This window comes from Chrysemys picta, chromosome 8, assembly GCF_011386835.1.
Source record: "Chrysemys picta bellii isolate R12L10 chromosome 8, ASM1138683v2, whole genome shotgun sequence".
Lineage (NCBI taxonomy): Eukaryota > Metazoa > Chordata > Testudines > Emydidae > Chrysemys > Chrysemys picta.
Window position 1 is genome coordinate 12,303,719 of NC_088798.1, and position 20,004 is coordinate 12,323,722.

At 40.3% G+C, this 20,004-nt stretch overlaps 1 protein-coding gene across 3 annotated transcripts in view; it reads right to left on the bottom strand.

The window, feature by feature from the left end:
• Nucleotides 1-225: 225 nt before the first annotated feature.
• Nucleotides 226-20,004, bottom strand: part of NDC1 (NDC1 transmembrane nucleoporin) — a 29,459-nt gene continuing 9,680 nt past the window's right edge. For 2 of the 3 annotated variants that reach the window (XM_005284842.5, XM_008167921.4), the window contains exons 5-18: nt 19,630-19,768; nt 18,049-18,157; nt 17,299-17,350; nt 16,776-16,908; nt 13,680-13,772; nt 10,394-10,475; nt 9,193-9,351; nt 7,200-7,466; nt 6,927-7,045; nt 6,539-6,589; nt 4,871-4,934; nt 2,732-2,832; nt 1,633-1,793; nt 226-517 (exon numbers count right to left, since the gene is read on the bottom strand). In XM_005284842.5, the coding sequence (XP_005284899.2) occupies nt 454-517; nt 1,633-1,793; nt 2,732-2,832; nt 4,871-4,934; nt 6,539-6,589; nt 6,927-7,045; nt 7,200-7,466; nt 9,193-9,351; nt 10,394-10,475; nt 13,680-13,772; nt 16,776-16,908; nt 17,299-17,350; nt 18,049-18,157; nt 19,630-19,768 (1,594 nt within the window). In that variant the 3' untranslated portion in view covers nt 226-453. The remainder of the gene's footprint in view (nt 518-1,632; nt 1,794-2,731; nt 2,833-4,870; nt 4,935-6,538; nt 6,590-6,926; nt 7,046-7,199; nt 7,467-9,192; nt 9,352-10,393; nt 10,476-13,679; nt 13,773-16,775; nt 16,909-17,298; nt 17,351-18,048; nt 18,158-19,629; nt 19,769-20,004) is intronic. The other variant, XM_008167920.4, reaches the window with a different exon arrangement.

Here is a 20,004-nt window from a genome sequence, read left to right on the forward strand (position 1 = left end):
CACATAGGTGCCTAGTGTAAGTTTTACAAGGGGCCTATCTGCATCTTTAAGTGCCTAAGCGCCTTTGCAAATCTGCCCCCCATTCTTTAATATCAACTGCCAGGCAAAACATACCTGGTAAAACAAGTGACAAATTAACCCTGTTCTCCTCAAAAGCAGATACTAATCTCATAAAAAAACAACAACTGAGGTTTCTTCAATTGCAAGAATATTTAAACTAAGAAATTCTTTAAAAAAGAGCTTTATTATACAAAAGATCAAGTAAAGTGATCCAAACAGAAGTTTTTTGTAATTCTGCTAAGAGTCGCACTCCATGATTTACATTTAATACACACTTTTTGAAAAGGCCACCAAACAAGATAGGAAGACCCACTTTCTTCCAGTTCAAGAATGCTAAACATGTACTGTCCATCTGTAGCAGTATCAGCAACGTAACCTATTTAATTTACTTAACTATTCTTTGAACTCCAAGAACTGCTGAAGTCTTTTCTTATGCTCTGCAGACACGTGAACTGCACTAGAACAAAATACAAGCATAAAATTTTACATTAATATGTTACATCAACTGTAGAGCAAACCTCATAGGTCAAAACATTTTAAGCACAAGTCCATTAGAAATCTAGAAAACCCAGCTGTGTTATATAATAAAAACCAACATTCAAATAGTAAGGGCAAAGACAAGCGAATTCAGATTTGGAGTTGGATACTTCTTCTTAAACCTGCTCTCATGTATGAAAGTATTAAATAGTTTTAATTACTGAAAGGTATTTGTTCTTTTAAACGAGATCCTAAACAGTAATTCACTTATAAGCTCCTTTAGTATTTAACAAATTCATGCACATCTTCTCCCAATGTAAACAATCTATTTTAAATATATCTATCTGAAGTCTGCAAAGGAAAAATCCCTTATAAAGTAGTTGTTGCTCATGTGTTACTGTTACTTTCAAAGTTAATAGCACAGTGGCCAAATGCCAACAGAAGAATGATGATCTCATAGTTCATGTAACTTCCATCAACCTGCATGTCCACAAATTAGGAATGAGACTGCCTATTGCTTTTACAAGAACAGCACAGCCAGTCAGAGCCCGACAGTCAAAGCCCCATGTTTGGGGGCTACTAGGACTCTACAGAGAATTATCCCTGTGAATAATACATATTCATTGCCATTAATAGGGTGAATTGGGAAAATTCCCTTTGTGTTTTCAACAGCTGAAAATTGTTACTTGATGTCCTGTAAAGGTCCTATTCATGGGACTTCGCTTTCTATAGATACACTTGGGCCATGTCTACACTTACAAGCTTACAGCAGCACAGCTGTACTGATACAGCTGTGCCGCTGTAAGAGCTCTGGTGTAGCCATGTTATGCTAACCGGAGAGAGCTCTCCTGTTGACATAAGAAAACCAGCTCAATGAGCAGTGAAAGCTATGGCAGTGGGAAAGCATCTCTGGCCAACATAGCACTGTGCACACGAGTGTTTATGCCGGCAAAACTTTTGTTGCTCAGGGATGCGAAAAAACCACCCCGAGTGACAAAAGTTTTTTCGACATAAGTGCTAATGTAGACATGGCCTTTGTCATTACATTAACTTAAACAGAACTAAGCGGGTAGCTGCCAATACAAAAGGCCTTACTTTAGATGTTCTCCAAAAGTAGTAGTGATCCGGTATATCGCAGTTTTCAGGGATGCTCTAAGCGCAAACCGTAGCGTTTTGTAGGAGGTATCCATCAGACTTCCCGAAATCCTGGGAGGTTTGCTAGAAGCATGAGGCAGCTTGAAATGCTTATCTACAACCTGGATTGACAAGTGAATGAGAAAAACTGTTCCGTTGAATCCATTTCAAACAAACTCTAGTAGCACAGGCGGTTGTGCCAAGTAAAGCGAAGAGACTAACAGCAAATTCAGAAGTTTCACCACTGACAAGTAAAAAAGATTGGAGACAGCTTGACCCAGCATTCCTTCTCCATCTTGGCCAATGGAAATACAGGAGCAGACTTTGTAAACTGAGATTCTCCATTTATGGATTCTTTAAATGCTGAACATAGTACAAACACTGCAGTAGAAGGAACAATTCTCAACTTTGCTGTGACTAATCTTTTAGAAATAAGGAAGCATTTCCACTGCATGTTTTTGGAATGCCTTATGCTGAAGAATTTTAATTACCTCTAAAATTCTGAGAAACTGCCATTAAGACAGAACAGTGATTATAATAAATGGCACATAACATTACCTTGGAGACACATCTGTGTGATTAACACACTCCCAAATACATCATATAGTGATATGTTAATTTTTTCTAAAGTAATGCTCTAATATTTTCTGAGAACCATGAAACAGGTTTGATCTCCTGAAATTTGTTGGCTCTGTAATTGAAATGCTGTACGTTACACGTGAGGGATGTATGTGATCAAGTTGAAGATTAAATCCTAAACACTTATGTTGACACTATAATAATTTTTACTTCCATGAGACAATGTTTATAATTGAGCATTTTGTATCATTTATTTAAAAAACTTTCCAAGTGTAAAGTCAGTTAAGAAAGATCTAATGAGGTATTCAGTCTAAAAAAGGACTCTGGCGCTTTGTTTAGCTTAACTGAAGATTACGATAAGCCATTTTAAGTGGTGACATAATAGTTTCATTTTATAGTTAGTCAGCAGTGCCACAGTGAGACACCGGAAAACTTCCCCCTTGAACTAGTTTTGCACTAAGGAGATGTCAAGGATCCTCACCTCCTGAAGAGTCAGTAAGGTATTCAGAATAGCTGGCAGCGTAGTTTGGACAACTCCAAATCGGTCTTCAGTAAATGAGGCCGCAACCAAACGGGATAGACCTCCAAGCAAAGAAAGAGGTTAATATTAAATCTAATATAACTAAGACCTAACTAATCTTAATTTAGCCTCCAGAAATTGAACAAATATGCTGAAATTCTAGGGATTTAATGGGCCGGATCCTGGCCCCCACTGCAGTTTACAGCATCTGCAACCTGAAGATTCCACTAGTGTGGGGGAGATCCCTTGAAATACAGTGCAGCCAGGTGCAGGTTACAGCAGTCCTGAGGCTGCTCTAACTTGCTCCATGGTATAAACTATCCCCACATTTGTTGCCTTAGCTGCCCATCTACCTTTGCTGCCTTCCCCATCACCTTGCAAGTCTTACACTTAGAGATCACCAGAACTAGCTCCATAGCTCTAACCAAGCATTATCCAGTTAGGAACCATTAATAGTTAGTTAACCCACACTGCCCATTTTGCATGGGTTAATACTTCCTCCACATATTGGTAAAACTTCCACTTTATTCTTTTAAATCCCTTCTCAAAACATACCTTTGCCATGATACCCACAAGTCACTTCCTTCTGGCACTGGCAGGTAAATGGCGAACTGTCACATCTGTTTTTCTGCCAAACTAGGTTTAATTTATAGTTCTTATCCCCCTGCAACTCACATTGCCCCTTTTGTCTTTGAATTCTGTCTTGTGTAAATTGCCAGTTTACTAGCACAGGGACTGCAGTCTTTATTTTGCTGTACAGGGCCTGGCCTAGCACAACAGGGTTTCTAGGTACTAACATAATATAATCAGTCAATTATGTAGGTCACGACTAGGCAGATTGCCAGCAGGAATTATGGCTATAATATCTATTGCTCATGTATCTCTTTTTAAAAAACTCTCCAAACTGGGCAAATAGCTATAGGATGCAACCATGTATTTTCATCGGTTATCCTCCACCTCCCTCCATCTGTTACTTCCACCTATTGTTTGTCTTGCATCAGGAATCAGAACATTCAAAAACCAGTAGAACACTTCAACCTCTCTGGTCACTCAGTAACAGACTTAAAGGTGGCAATTTTGCAACAGAAAAGTTTCAAAAACAGACTCCAACGAGAAACTACTGAGCTTGAATTAATATGCCAACTAGATACCATTAACTTGGGTTTGAATAGAGACTGGGAGTGGCTGGTTCATTACACATATTCAATCTATTTCCCCATGTTAAGTATCCTCACACCTTCTTGTCAACTGTCTAAAATGGGCCATCTTGATTATCACTACAAAAAAGTTTTTCTTCTTCTGCTGATAATACCTCATTTTAATTAATTAGCCTCTTACAGTTGGTATGGCTACTTCCACCTTTTCATGTTCTCTGTATGTATATATATTTCTTACTACATGTTCCATTCTATGCATCTGTGAAGTGGGCTGTAGCCCACGAAAGCTTATACTCAAATAAATTTTTTAGTCTCTAAGGTGCCACAAGTACTCCTGTTCTTTTAACTCAGAATGTAATTTCCTGGGGCGGGAACTGTTTTCCGGTGTTTGTATAGAGGATGCTTGTGTTCTTCAGATTACGTTATTGTTTAGTATTACAGTATAATCTCACACTGCTCTGAGATTATCCAACAGGGAACCAGTATATTGCTGGCTTCTGTGCTGAACAGGTAAAAGTACTGACAGTGAGTGCCTTAATTGAAAATGGGTTTCCTTTTGTGGGCTTATATTACAAGTTCAATGTTGCATACGCTTCACTAAAACAAAAGTAATTTGTTGCCCCAGGTGGGTATCAGCAGTGGGGATTAAACCTAGGATTTTTGGATCTAAACCCATGAACATCTACTGCTTGAGCTAAGAGATCCAAGTCTGCTAGCTCAAAGCCAGTAGCAGATTCAGATCTTATACTCCAGCCACTCGAGGTGGGTAAAACAGCCACATGGTGTGACTGTGGGTTATACTTACAAGAGAAGGTCTTTATTTAAATCCATTTACATAGTAATGGATACAGCAAGTCTGGAATTGGAGCCCTTTCATGATGTCTACTGCTGTTGTACCACAAACCGAGAATAACAAACACAAATTCAAATGGAAGTTGCTTACCTTCTAATGCCCAAATGTGCATTTGGGCATCAGAAAAGACAGCCTGGATCGAGGCCTCTGGATGCTAAGGAGAAAGCATAAGATTTCAGAAAAGTCATGGGTTTTTTTTTCCAGTCAACCAGACATCACAGTTGTTTGTTTCAAATACAACCCCACACATTATTTAACAAGACTATAAATGCATGCCCAGTATACACAGTTGTACAGTGTAGTCTCCACCGGAAAAGATTTGCTACTGAGTTTTATTGGCGTCTACTATAGGTGCTGTAGGGACTGAACCATTTAACTGGGACTTGCCTGCTCTAAATAGTTATAGCACGCTCATCACCATTGCAGCTAATGTCCGCTATGGGATCCGTTTGCCTGCACAAAATAAGCATACTTTAAAATGCTGGGCAGACCTACCCCAGGATGTGGCAAGCTACTTGTATTTATGTACCACCTCCCACCCTGGCAGAAAAGGCTGCAGGACCCACCTATAAAACAAGCAGATCTCAGGAGATCTGCTTGTTTTGGGAGGCCAGGGCCATTTAAAAGCCCTGAACACGCACACTAGCTCTGCCTCCTGAGTGGTACCCCAGATTCCTGATTACAGTTGCCCACAAAAACCATGAGTGGGGGCTTTACAAAAAATAGGGCTATATAATCTGTTCTAACTTCAATGGGGCTTGAACAGTGCTTAATTTGTAATGAAAGAAATGCCGGGGCTGAAGCCGTCTTTTTACTTTCATAACAGACACAGCAAGCCCAGAGGTGCTGGGGCTCTGACCTGGCACAAATTAAGCACTGTGATTGAGGGACAATGTACACGCCACAGCTCCACTGACTGGCCCAATATGGCCCACTCTCTACCCCAGACTTCACAAAGGTCTCTGTGGGGCCAGGACTGGGAGGCATAAAAATTGCCATGAGGCAGCTGAACCCCTCCCTTGATACTAGGCAGAGGAGGAGCTCTGCATGCAGAGGGTCCCCTCTATGCAGAGACATGGGGGGACATGACGTGGCCCAGTGATAACACTCATTTAAGTCTACGAAAGATTAAAGTCAGAACTAAGGGAAATCCTTTGAATAATTCTATCACGTTATTGGATCATGTATGTGAGGATTGCTGATTTGGGGCCTGTCAATTAAACTAAATCTACACAATTAAAAAAAAAATGCTGAGCTGTACCTATTTATTTTATTTAATCTTTTGTGCCAATATTAAGTTTAAAAAAAAAAAAAAAGTTTCCAGCAGGTTGACCCCCTCTGCCAGAAAGATTTATGGAAAGTTCCCGTGGTTTGTCCACATCACAAGAACCAACCCCCTGAGAAGTCTGGTTTTAACGGGTATAACACTAGAGACTGTTCTCTAGCAGTTAGTGTAGTGATATGAAGTCAGGATTCCTAAATTCTAATCTTGGCCCTGATGCTATGTGGAAGTTGCAATTTATGCACCTCAGTTTACCTGTGTGAAAGAACAGTTATGTTTCTATAAATGATTCTAATATTGGAGGCTTCAGTACAACAGTATGTAAAATGCAGTAAGACCCTGGAATAAAAGATGTTCTAGAAATGTTACTACCAAATTTAGAGGGTTCACTTAATACAGGATTAGAACCCACTTCTGCCTATGTGTTTCTGGTGTACCCAACCAAATGCCATCACAAAACATACATTCATCCTTACCTTGCTGAAGAAATACATTATCAGCACTCGTTTTGACAAGAAACTCCTAACCTGAGTAAGAGAGCAAAAAAACCCTGAAGATTAAGAAAAATATATATACGGGCAACATTTCTGATATGCAATTTAACCCTTCCACAACTTTACAGTCCCTAAACTTTCTATATGGAGAAGAGTGTTTTGAAGAATTAGGGTTGTTTTAAAAAAAAAAATTAAAAAAAAAAGTTAGGTCAGCTAATCTGAGGAGAAAGGTCATACAATAAAATGAAGTTTCCCTTTAAGAAAAAAAAAAAAAAAAAAAAAAAAAAAAAACAACCACCACCACCTTGCATGCTACATACAAAAACAGAAGGTGGTTTTTAACTGGTCTGTACTGCAATTTTTACTCCACCTGCTCTTGCTTGTTCTGGAGCCACGTATAAATAAAGCTTGGCTGTATTGCTTCATTACCAACTCTTGCAACAGAGATCACAGGGAAGGACGCTTGAGGAGAGCCATTCATTTGCAGATCTACAAGAGAAATCCAACCGAGTTAGAGAAAAATAGCTACCCTCCCCATAGAGCAATTGTTTAACTCCAAAGATAAGGATTTGTACAGTCAAGACAATATTCCAATTATACCTAAAGAGGAGGATGAGAGGGGATTGAAACCGAAGATCCCCACCTGAACTTGATGTCCACAGCTTTGGTCCTCTTCTCATAACATGAGGACTTTGGACTGATCCATGCCAAGGAGAGTTTAAATCCAGAATCCCAGTCTTGCGATTTAGAGCAGGAGAACTGAAAGGTGAACCAAAAGAGCTTCCAAGATCAGATGTAGACAATGCCTTTAAAGGCAAGAGGGATGATTTAACCAGGGAAGACATATGGGCTCTAGAAACGACATTAGACCTCTGTGTCTGGAAGGCCATTTCTTCCGTAACAGCTGCTTCTGGTGACAAAGAACACATTGCATGGAGACATATAGGCTGGCATGTGTCAACCCATTTTTCTACTAATATCTCCCCTAAGGTTACTATTCCCATAGCTATTTCAGCACACAATTTCTGGTGAGAGTTCTTAATGCAAGATACACTGTTTCCATTGGAAGTCTATTACTACCATTACATTCAGAACCCTTACTTTTTAGTCTATTTAAGAATTGCAAAAGCTAAGGAGGTACTTCACGGTTTTGGGGGGGGGGGTTTGGTAATAAACACGACTATCTATACACACCAATACAGATTGACGTTTTCCGTACAATATTTGTGCTTCCAGTTCTTATTTCAAGACAATTTGGTAAACAGGATGTCTGTGTGTATCCTAACCTCTCCTTAAGTGTTATTTGCACATTCCTACACCAACACTAGCTGAATCATAACAAACATCCCTCAAACTCCTACAGCAGGGGCAAGCAAACTTTTTGGCCTGAGGGCTGCAACGGGTTTTGGAAATTGTAGGGAGGCCAGTTAGGGGAAGCTGTGGCTCCCCAAACAGCCAGGCATGGCCTGGCACCCCCCTACCCCCTGCTTCTTGCCCCCTGATGGCCCCCCCCAGGACCCCTGCCCCATCTACTCCCCCTCCCCCCCCCCCCCCGCTCCATGTCCCCTGACCACCCCCGGAACCTCCACCCCTGACTGCCCCCCCCGCTGCCCCATTCAACCCCTCCCCTCATTCCTGAATGTCCCTCACAACCTCTCCCCCCCCCCCCCCCCCCAGGACGCCTGCCCCATCCAACCACCCCTTCTCCCTGACCGCCCCCTGCTGCCGCATCCAACCCCCTGTCTCCTTCCTGACTGCCCCCCTGGGACCCCTGCACCCATTCAACACCCCCCCTGTTACTCACCCTCTGATCGCCCCCACCCCATCCACACCCCCGCCCCAAACTCCCCTGCCTTCTATCTACCCCACCTGCTCCCTGCCCCCTTACCATGCTGCCTAGAGCACCGGTGGCTGGTGGCACTACAGCAGTGCCACCTGGCTGGCGCCAGTCATGCCACTGGGCAGCACAGAGCACCGAGTCAGGTCAGGCTCTGTAGCTGAGCTGCCCGGCCACCCAGAGCATTGTGCCGGCGGTGCGGTGAGCTGAGGCTGCGGGGGAAGAGGGAACAGCGGGGAAGGGACCGGAGCTCAGGGGCCAGGCAGGAGGGTCCCGCGAGCCGTAGTTTGCCCACCTCTGTCCTACAGCATTAGAACAAGACTAATTCTACCACCTTAAGCTAGCAACAGTAAATTACAGGCAGCACCAGAGTCAGAAAATGGGTTATAGCAAGATTTTAGCCCTCTCTACAACAGGATCCACCACTTAGTTAAAAAAAAAAAAAAGTAGTAATAGTTTGACTTCCTTAAGCCACACAAATATGGAATTAAAAAAAGACAACAAGAATGCTGTTAAATGCACTAAGTAAACTAGAAAAGGTTCTCTCTCTCTCTCTAAGTTTTCTGTTTTAATTCTCTTTGGTGTTACTTTTAACAAAAGTAGGTTACAAAACAACTTTTAAGCTAATAGTGTTCCCTTAATACTTAAGAACAGTACGACTACCCACTTGGTTCTCCATATCAATTTATACTAGTATTAGTACACTACCCCTTGCAATACAGCATGTCTTTTGGGGGTATGCAGACTTGGTAAAGCCCACCACAACAGCTATTGTGAATCTTCTCTCATAAAAAGATACCTGAAGAGCTCAAAGATCTTCCTAATTCTCCTGTAGATGGCTGTTTCACTCTCCCATTTGTAGCTGCAGCTTCCTGCTGCATAATCAGCTTCTGTGTCAAGTCACTCAAAAGATTCAAGCACTCCTTTGATATTGCTGTCCAATTGTGAGGATGCCCACCTACCAGGGACATAGACAAATTATTTGACGGTATAACAGATGTTTTCTCTCTACTAGGGTGACCAGATGTCCCAATTTTACAGGGACAGTCCCGATTTTTGGGTCTTTTTCTTATATAGGCTCCTATTACCCCCCACCCCCGTCCCAATTTTTCACATTTGCTGTCTGGTCACCCTACTCTCTACTCAAGACACAGGTACCACCAAGCCTGTTTTGATGGTTGTGTTTATGTTCTGTTTTTACTTTTAGTACAAGCTTAGAGAATTATCTGAAACATTAAATTCCTAGGAAAGCCATGCTGCATTTTCACCATGAGAGTTTTTAGTCACCAGATACGTGACAGACTTGGCCAAATTCTAACCTTCAAGCCACACTCGCTGCTCCCAGTAATCTCAATGAGAGTTGCATGGGCAGATTGGAGGGCTGAATTTGGGCCCATTAGTTGCTTAGTAGGTTTGAGACTTAAAAAGACCAAAAAAAGTGATGTCAGTTATGGTAATAAACAGATTTGAAGCTAGTCCATAACTCCAGAATGCCTGATGAGGTGCAACAAAAGGTCCCCAATGGACTCAAGACAGTTTTTATTGAGCTCCTACAGCATATGTTAGGAGTCTCATACACTTTATTTTTTATCACAGCCACCGTTTGCTTTCACAGCTGCAGGGCTGATTCATTTTTTATGCTTGGTTCCATCTCATTCTCATCCTCACACTAGGCTTTTATACACATCTGTTATTCTATTATTTAGTTTAAACTTATGATCTATGATGCCAATACCACTCTGCTTTTGATACTCTGGGACCTAAGTTTCCTCACAGTTGTCATTTAAAAAACACACAGCAGGCACCAGTATTTAGTAGAAGAGACAACACTATCAAGGCTTCTCCAAATGATGCCAAACTGATGCCAGGGTCTTTTTATGTATGAGTCCCTGTGGTTTATGAAGCATGCTTCAAAGCATTAGATTTTTAAAAAAATAAAATCTTACTATTAGAACAGTTCTTAAAAGTTTATAGCCATGAAGAATGAATTTTACAAATACCTGGCTGACTGAGGCTGAAGACCTCTTGTCGTCGCACAGGAGAATACTGGGAAAGTAACATCAAGTCCTGTAAGGCCAAGAACTACAAAGGAGGAACATGTTTTATTAAGTTACAAAAACAAGTTGACCACTTATACGCACTTCAGTCAAAATCTACTGGTTTTGTTTTGGGATTTCAGCACAGAATTCTTCCTACAAATGCTATCCCTAATGAAGTCAATGGGATTTGTGCACAGATACCATAACTGTGGGCAAAATTCAGCCACGTGACGGAAAAAATTTAATCAGGCTGAACACTGGGAGAATGATTCCCTCACTTAGACCACTGGAAAAAGATTCATTTCATATGGAGGCTGTTGAGTGAATCGGAACTTTGTAGAAAACTTTGCAGACTTTAGACTGCTCAATGACAAATAAAATGGCATAAAGTGCCAATTTCTGGCTCTAATGGTTAAAGACGAGACAGAAATCATGGAGTTTACATTGAAATGAAAGCATAATTTTAAGGCAAGTTCTCTCATTGCCTGCCAGGGCTAGATAACAAGTTAGTCGCGCTATTTAAAAATTCTGTCAGACCTCTAACAGTACTTTTCTGAAAATTTATCAAGGACCAAATAGATGTCCCAAAACATCAATGATACTCAGACCTCAGTGGTTCATGAGCCAAATTAGCAATCAACATTACCCAAAAGGGCCTCAGTAGTGTGAACTCATTGTTTAATTTTCTATAGTACTCTATAGTCATACTATATAAGCATCCCGATTGATTAATAATTATATCACACAGGGTACGTCTTCACTTACCGGACGGTCCGGCGGCAGGCAATCTATGTTCTGGGATCAATTTATCGCGTCTGGTTAAGACGCGATAAATCGATCCCGGAAGTGCTCGCCGTCGACGCCGGTACTCCAGCTCGCCGAGAGGCGTACGCAGCATCGACGGGGGAGCCCTCCTGCCGCGTCTGGACCACGGTAAGTTCGGACTAAGGTACTTCGAAGTGGGGGCTTAGTGGGGACCAGGCCACAGTCTCCTGAGTCTGAGTATTACTGCTGTGATTTCTCAAATCCTGCAGATATAAACAAAATGCAGTTATAAATTACGCTTTTAATAAAACTGAGATTACAATTTCAGGAATTGTTACAAACTAGGGTTTGCACATCTTTAATTCTGTTGATGGTTTAATTCTCTTCGGCAAGCCCTTTTCCAAAATGTAATAGAACTGGAAACACTGGGAATTGTAATGCATCTCAGCAGTAGTGTTAGATAAGCTATAAGTCTCTGGAATCATTAACTACAGCACTTGCTTGTGCAAGGAAATATTCTCAGCTAGATCATTTGTAAGACACCAATTTAAGACTTCACACCTCAAAATAAGAGTGTAGCAAGGCGGTGGGCTACCCCACAGCCACGCTGAGGGCCGAACCTCCCCTAATACCAACGTGGGTGGAGCCACTGGCTATGGCGCCTGCCCCTCCAAGGTCACGGCCCCAACCCGGAAATATAAAAGCCCACCTGCAGAGCTCAGTGGAGGCCAGGCCGGCGGAGAGAACAGACGTCCGTGACTGAGCACCCGCTTGGGAAACAGCCGCAGGACGCGACCGGCCTGCTGACTTACTGGGCCGGTCGAGCCTGCCCCGCACCAGCTACCCCGAGGAGGAGCCGTGCCTGCCCTTCACTACCTACCCAGAGGGGCCAATGCTGGTGTAGAGCACTGCCGACACTAACATGGCCCAGGTACCATACGAGGGGGAGAGTGGAAGTAGCCCGGGGGCAGCTGACCCCAGTCTGGCTGCTGCACTGCCAGAGCCCATGTCAGTGTGTTGCGGCCAGGATCCCCACTGACAGCAACAAGTTTCCGCCGCTGCTAGGGCCCCGGGCTAGGACGCAGTGGAGTGGGAGGGCCTGCATCCCCCCCTGCCACCCACTCCTTGGGTGGCAGACTCCCCCCGTTTCCCCTGGCCTAGAGAGGCTGGGTACCTGAGGGACTATTTGCTACAAGGCCTGGACTGTTGTTTGACTATTTGTTTGCTGCCCCGCCCTGACCTAGGGCCTGGGCTGCTATAAACTCTGACCCAGCCCCTGCTTAAAGGCCTGGGTATTTGCCTGACTGTGTGATTACAGCCCCGCCCTGATTGAGGGCTCGGGGCTCTTTTCTGACTGTAGCGAGGCGGTGGGCTACCCCACAGCCCCGCTGAGGGCCGAACCGCGGCCCAAAACTACTACAAAGAGCGACATTTAGTAAATTGGTTCAAGTCCTACATTTGTCACTTTAGAACACAAAGTTCTACATTTATCATTATTCACAAACTGTGAATTTGACAATGTTAATTTTTGTGTTATTGTCTTAAAATAAATATATATTTTTACAGAGGACAGAAACCCAAGGAAATTTTGGGTCTTGAAGATAGGGAACAGAAGGACAAACAATAGGAGAGATGCAGCAGCATCAGAAATGTTGAGTGCACAAATATGTGCTTCTATTTAGTCTAGTACATATAATTCTAAGCAGTGCCTATTCACCTGACAAAGATACAAGCTTGAAAAACAGTTAACACAAAGTGAATGGAATTTCATATATGCTCTGTTTTATATGAAGTGTACAGTAGCGTACAAACACAATTGACTAAGTGATATAAAATACCAGAAACTGCTTCTTTCTACCTAAATTAATCTTTGCAGTTTAAACACTGATCTCATACAGCAAACAAACATAAGGTATCACTATGAAACTTAGACAGAAGTTTAAGCACTCCACAATGTTTCTGACTGTTCTGAATTAGGCTGATTTTTTAAGGAACATTTGCTGCAGTCAAAACTATTATACGCGAGTCTCCCATTATCTGCAGTCAGGGAGTCTTAGGGCAATATAATTTTGTAATATAGACATATCCTAAGTTATGTCGATATACAGCCACTGCAGTAATTCAATCACTTTTACGTGTCCACACGACGCTTGTTGCGTCGGTAGTGCGCATCTTCACAAGGAGCGTGTGCACTGATTGAACTGTCAGTGTGGGGCATTGTGGAACGGCTTCTGAAAGCTAGCAACAGTCGATGTAAGCAATACAATGTTTACGGTGACACTGCGTCGACCTAAGCACTATGCCTCTCGTGGAGGTGGAGTTAAGTTGGCGTAGTGAGTGAGTTACATCAGCAGGAGCGACATTTTAGCGTAGATACTTACAGAGTTAGGTCAATGCAAGGCAGCTTACGTCAACCTAACTCTGTAGCATAGACCAGGGCTTAGTGAATACACATGTAATATCAACGTGGCAGTTCAGATACCTTTATAATAAGGGGAGGGTTGCTGTTTAAGATTTTAGGCAGGCATTGGTCTGTTTCTTCAGCGAAAGTTGGTTGAACAGGAAAATGATGTGCCTGAAATTAGAGAAAAATAACTAAATTTGTTCATCACTAGTTATATTATGCAGAACAAACATCGAAACAAACCATTAATGAGAGACCACAGTCAAGTTAATTTGTCACTTGCCAACCTGACAAGGTACAAAAATATATACCCAAAAGCTTCGACATCCTGTTAAACGAGCCAGTGGTTTTTAATGCAGTAGCACAAATGGACTTCTAGATCTACTTTTAAACTGACAAGAACCAGACAAGTCACTCACTTTATTTATCTTTAAGCTAGAGTCCCTCACTTTATCTTAATACCCTCCAAGTAACCCTTGTGGTTAAACGTTAGGGACACCATCCCATATTTTACTATGTCTTACGAAAAAGCCATAGACCTAACATGAAGTGATGCACATCCCATTACCAGAAGGGCATATCAACCTAAACTGTATCTGTCAAATAGCAAGCTCAAAGTTAGACATAGTTAGCTGTGTCCTGAAGGATTCAAGGTCATTAAAAGGGGACTGTGAGATTTACCATTTCTATATCTGTATTAATAACTCCTTATTTAAAACAAAGAATTTTAACCTAATCTAATTTAGTTGTCATTCTGATGCTCACATTTTATACTTCCATATTTTTGGCTGATTCCCATGCTACAACATTTAGACTGCAAATATAGAAGGGAAATGTTTAAATCCCAACAAAAAGCTGATTTAATTTAATTACAAGTATCCATCAATGTACTTCTAGTCACATTACATTTTTAAAATGATATGATGTACAGTTTGGGTATAGACTCCCTAGCAGTTTCAGATTTAAAGCAGAATGTTCTTGAAACTATTTCTTTTCTCCCTCCCCTCCATTTCTAAATAGAAACTTTAAGTTCTATCACATTAAAAAGCCAAACAGCTAATAAAATGACTTCAAGCGGAATAAGAATTGCTCTAGAGACCTATCAGCTTACATCACATTCAACTGTATGTACAGCAACGTTTGGTGAGCTGAACAACCTAAAAAAAAAAACCCACCACGTCACCTTTTATGGGTAAACAGGTTTTCCGTGAGCTCTTCTGCTGAATAGCCAAAAAACATTTTATAAAGGAAACCTCAAGGCATGTTTTGATGCCTTTAGTAAACTGGACACTTCCTTCAGAAAGTTCTGATTTGAAAATTAGGGTTGACTTAAAACAATAGAGAAACTAAAAATGCCAGTTTTAGACTCTCATCAGGGCAGCAATAAAGCATTATGTGGAATTCTTAAGGATTCTATAAAGGCGCATAGGAAAATTTAATTATTCTAAAATTATATTAAAAGCTGAAGTAATCATAAACATGGCTTTCCTGAAGGACTTGAGAGGGAGGACTTCTATAAACCCATTTGAATCTTTGTATTTCATTGATCAACTTTAATCCTCCCATTTGAGTCTCTGAAGTAGTTTGTATTAAAATAAACTGCTCTGGCTTGCAACTTTTGTCATGTTTGCCTTACTGTTATTATCCTGACACTGTCTTCTGATCACAGAAAAGTTACTTATATACCTCTAACCTAATATAACGTGATCCGATACAACATGAATTCGGATTTAACGCGGTAAAGCAGTGCTCTGGGGGGGCGGGGCTGCGCATTCTGACAGATCAAAGCAAGTTCGATATAATGCGGTTTCACCTATAACACAGTAAGATTTTTTGGCTCCCGAGTTATATTGGGGTAGAGGTGTATTTTGAAAAATAAAGACCGAATTCTCCCTGTCTTCTCAAAGTAAAGGGGAGTACATATCTCCTCTGATATTGCTAAAACTTCCTGCCCATGTTTGTAGAAAAACTTCTTTGCATTCTTAATTTGTTTGTAGGTCAGTATTTCCCAAACTTTTGGAAACCACACTACCGTTCAGGAACATGAAACCAACTGCAACGTATTTCAACTCTGCCATAAGCTGCCATAAGCCACCCATATTTTACATTTTCATAATAAGACACCTCCTGTCTTGTCTTTAATCATGTTACTAGTCATAAAATCATGTATGTAGACATTTAATCATTAGCATTTGAGCTAGCACCCATTGAAATAGGGCAGTTCAAACCTCAAAGCTATCGTTCCAGACTCTCTGAAAATTCAGGTAGCCATCACTGCATCCGTTATAGTTTAGTCACATTTTGAAGGTTTTCTCCATCTTCATAACAGCTAGAGACTCTGAATGAAAGCTGACACTCTGAAGAACTGAGATGTCTGCCCCATATTTTAAGAAAACATTGCTTTAGGTTTTAAAACCTCAGCCCTTTTTTTCTGCTAAGCTGTAGCTCAGCAAAGTCTATGAAAAAAATAACATCATGTTATGGGGGGAAGGGGTATTCTCTGCTGTTTTACAAAATAGTATCTAAACTAGACAATAAGACTCCAATTCTTTACCATTGGGACTTCACTGTTTCTTTTATTGAATCATGGTCTCAGCTTTAAATACATTGAGTCATATTAAAATAAATCTTTTAGCCATATTAATTTGAAGCTTAACAATTAAGTAAAAAAGGAGGAAAAAAGTATTAATTCCCAAGATGCTTTGAAGTGTCTTTCAATAGCTCAGCCTGTATTTTGTTAAACCAAAATTGGTTGCATTACAGTGTTATGTACTTTGGGGGTTTTGTTTGAAGTTTCTAAGAAGGTACGGTTCACTAAACATTGGCTGAGCACATGATGCTCTCTCATTTCAAGTTGAGCTATTGCAATAAAAAACAACAGCTAAAATGCAACAGATATTCTCCAAATATTAGTTTTTCCATTTAAACTGTAGTTGTCTATAGATGTCACAACCTTGCTATGGTATTGGAAAGGGGAAAGAAAATGGTTCAAACAATCAAAAAAGGGATGGGAGATATCCATTAGCTAGTCTCTGCATTAAAGCATGGTCCCCACTATGTAATGTTTGAGAACCACTGGTTTAAATTATTCATTAGTGAATATTGCTTTTGAACATAAGCATTTTTCCCCACAACACTGATGTCATCCCCCTATAACAGTCACCCAATACTAACCTCTGTAGCATAGATTTTGAAGAGTAACCATGCAATGTGCCAAGTAATCAGAAGAAATATACCACATAACCAGGTATGGTAGAGCAAGGATAGATCCAGAAGACCAGTAAGTGTGTCAAGAGGATGAAGTTTACTGAGGGTAAAAAGAAAAAAAAAGTTATATACATATATACACACACACCCATTTAGTATTGGAAAATGCTTATAATTGACTTCTGCAACACACACAATTTATGGATTAAAGCTTACTATGAGAAATGTAGTTACTTGGACAAATGTTTTATCAAAAACCCATTTAGTTCTTTTACTTCTCAGCACTGATGGTTCTGTAAGATCCAAAACTTTTCAGTCAACTAAGAGTTATGTTAAGCTCCCAACATTTGCCATTTTAAACAAGGAATAGTCATAAGTAAAGAGATACTACGAAGATTGGGAAAAGGAAAATATATACGGAATACATGTATGATGTGAGAGAAAATATTCCCTTCTTATATTCTAAAAGGCAGTCATTTGTACTACTTACCTATCTGTATTAAGGTCCATTGTGGTACTTATCCATGCTCTTGGAATGTAACCTAGGTAGTAACAAACAGAATGACATGTAAAATAGATCTCTAAAACTATGAAGTGTATACAAAAAGGCTAGTAAGAACTTTCATGTCAGAATGACGGTCGATTACACACAGACAAATGAAGAATTGCAACATGTGTATAGTGGAAAAAGGGGCTATTTTTCAGAGACTGACTACAGAAAGAATGGATGTCTTTTAGGATTAAAGCCCCTGACTATGAATCAGGAGATGTGGATTCTACTTCTAGGTCTACTAATGGAGTATCTAGGGGTCTTATCCAAGTTACTTCTGTTATTTTGTTTCACCCACCTGCAAAACAGGGCTAATGCACATCTACATCACAGGGCTGTTATAAACAAATGTCAGTACAACATTTTGGAATCCTCAGTGGTGATCTAGAATACTCTGCATTTCTAAAGTCCCATCATTACCTATAGAATATAAATATGGCAAGTGGAAGAGGAATACTTCAATATCCTTTAGGCTTAGAATACAAAATTGCCATGATTGTGTGGCTGAGCCAGTAAGCCATTCACCTACACTTTATTATAATGGTGAAAAATGCTTATTTTACTTACCTAATAAAAAAACCTATGCACCCTGGACAAGTTATTTGTAGGGCTGAATAATAAATATTAATAGATTGGTTAAATAATTCTCTTAGTATATATGGACAAGAAAAAAAATGTCAGAACTCTTACCAAAAAAATAATATGCAACACAGACGTTTCTAACCAAGTACAGTGATTCCACACAACTACGTTTAACCAGCAGAGGCAAAGATCTTCTGAAACGTAAGTACTTGTATTGCTAAAAAAAGAAAGATTAGTTGAAGCATTCTGCATTCAAAAGAAATCAAGTATGATAAAGTCCTCAAACAAATGCAGTCAACCTGAAGTCTAGTCAATTTTTAAAAAGATTAATTAGAAGTAGTTTCAAGTGTTACCCCTACACCGAGTCCCCCAGCTGTAGTTTCTGCAATTGAAACCAGTAAGAAAATGTGATTGTACAGTCTTTTTCTCCCCGTTGCTGTGTGAAAAAACCCACTAGTAGAGAAAATTGAGCACACAGAAGAAACAGGGAAATTGACTATATATAATTTGTTATCAAATGCACAAAGTAAACTGCAAATAGAGGAAAGTACGTTTCTTCTCTATTCTCAATTAGAACCTCAGGTGTGTTCCATACTGAAAAGCAGATAAAAATTCAGACAGCAGTATGATTTTTAAGTTTGACAATCCTTCAAAACCATGAAATAGAGGTAGATACTCAAACCTTCTTGTACATAATCATATTACATATTTCCTTTGAAAACTGAAAAACATCTCACTAATAAAATGTATGCAAGAAATTAGACAAGATTTACCTTCTCACTTAGTTAATCAGTCTCAGAAAAGGAGAGTTGCCAATATGAAACTGCAAGCATCTAAAACTATATCAGATTTTATTTTAGGAAGCTCGTGTAAGTTTACTGACAAACTAAACTGATAAGCCAGGTTTAAACTAAATTAAGAGTGTCAACACAATGTTGTGCACTGGTTTAACTAAATCTGTTTAAGACACCTTCAGTTAAATCAGTACATCTGTGTTTAGACCAGGTGTTGGTCTAGAAATCAACTGGGATCCATTGCTGCTCCTGGATTCTGAGTTATAGCAGTAGCAAGAGTCTACCTTTTCAGGTACCCTTCAAAATCACCCAGTAGCTTCAGCTAGTGCAGAATACAGCAGCCCACAAGCACTATACACATATAATGGTAGCGATTGATGCTGGCTTTTTGCTTTAGAGCATGATTCAAGCTGCTATGATTTATGCTTGAATTAGTTTAGTAACTTGTTCACTGAAAGCTTGTTTTCCCCCCCACATCATGAGGCTTAGAACACGCTAGGCCACTACTGCTGCAAGTTCCTGGAGTTACTCAATGGCAGGGCGTTCTCACATCTGGAATTCACTACAAACAGTGGTCCACCTGAGCCAGAATTTACCATGCTTCAGGGCTGTGTAAATTTTACTTGGTAGTAACATTAAGAGATTTTTGGTTTATTTTAACATTAGGATTTTATGGGATCAGGAGAGGGACCTTTGCTAGGATTTAAGCTGAAAGCCTTGTTTGTTAATTTTATAATAGATTGGTTTAATAAAAGAATGCAAGTGCTTGGCCACTGGCACCCACATACATTTTGGTACTAGAAGCAGACCAAAAAAGGAAAAGAAAAAAAAAGTTTACCTTTTGTCATTTGAACTGATTAGATATTTATCTTTACAAAGATTTTTAGCCTCTTACCTGTATGATTGGAAATGGCAAATAGTTCATATTGTTAACAAGGTACAAGAGACTATAATTGTAGCCCATGAAAGCTCCAGACAGCAGGAGGAAGAGGTGATACTCATTTAGGCACATGTGTTGAACAGCACCATCTAAACTAAAGTAAAGAAATGGTTTATTTATAACATAATACTGTAAATTACTATTCTAGACTTCAGTTTAGCTTCTAACTTTAGTTAAGCAGAGCTTTGATTTTATTCATCTGATTGGCGTAAATGAAAAATATTCCCAAATATCAGTGAGGGATGTATACCCGAGCAAGTTTTATCTGAGCTGTTAGTCCTATTACCTGTTCTTCCTACTTATACATCATGGGGCGGGGGACCAAGATCT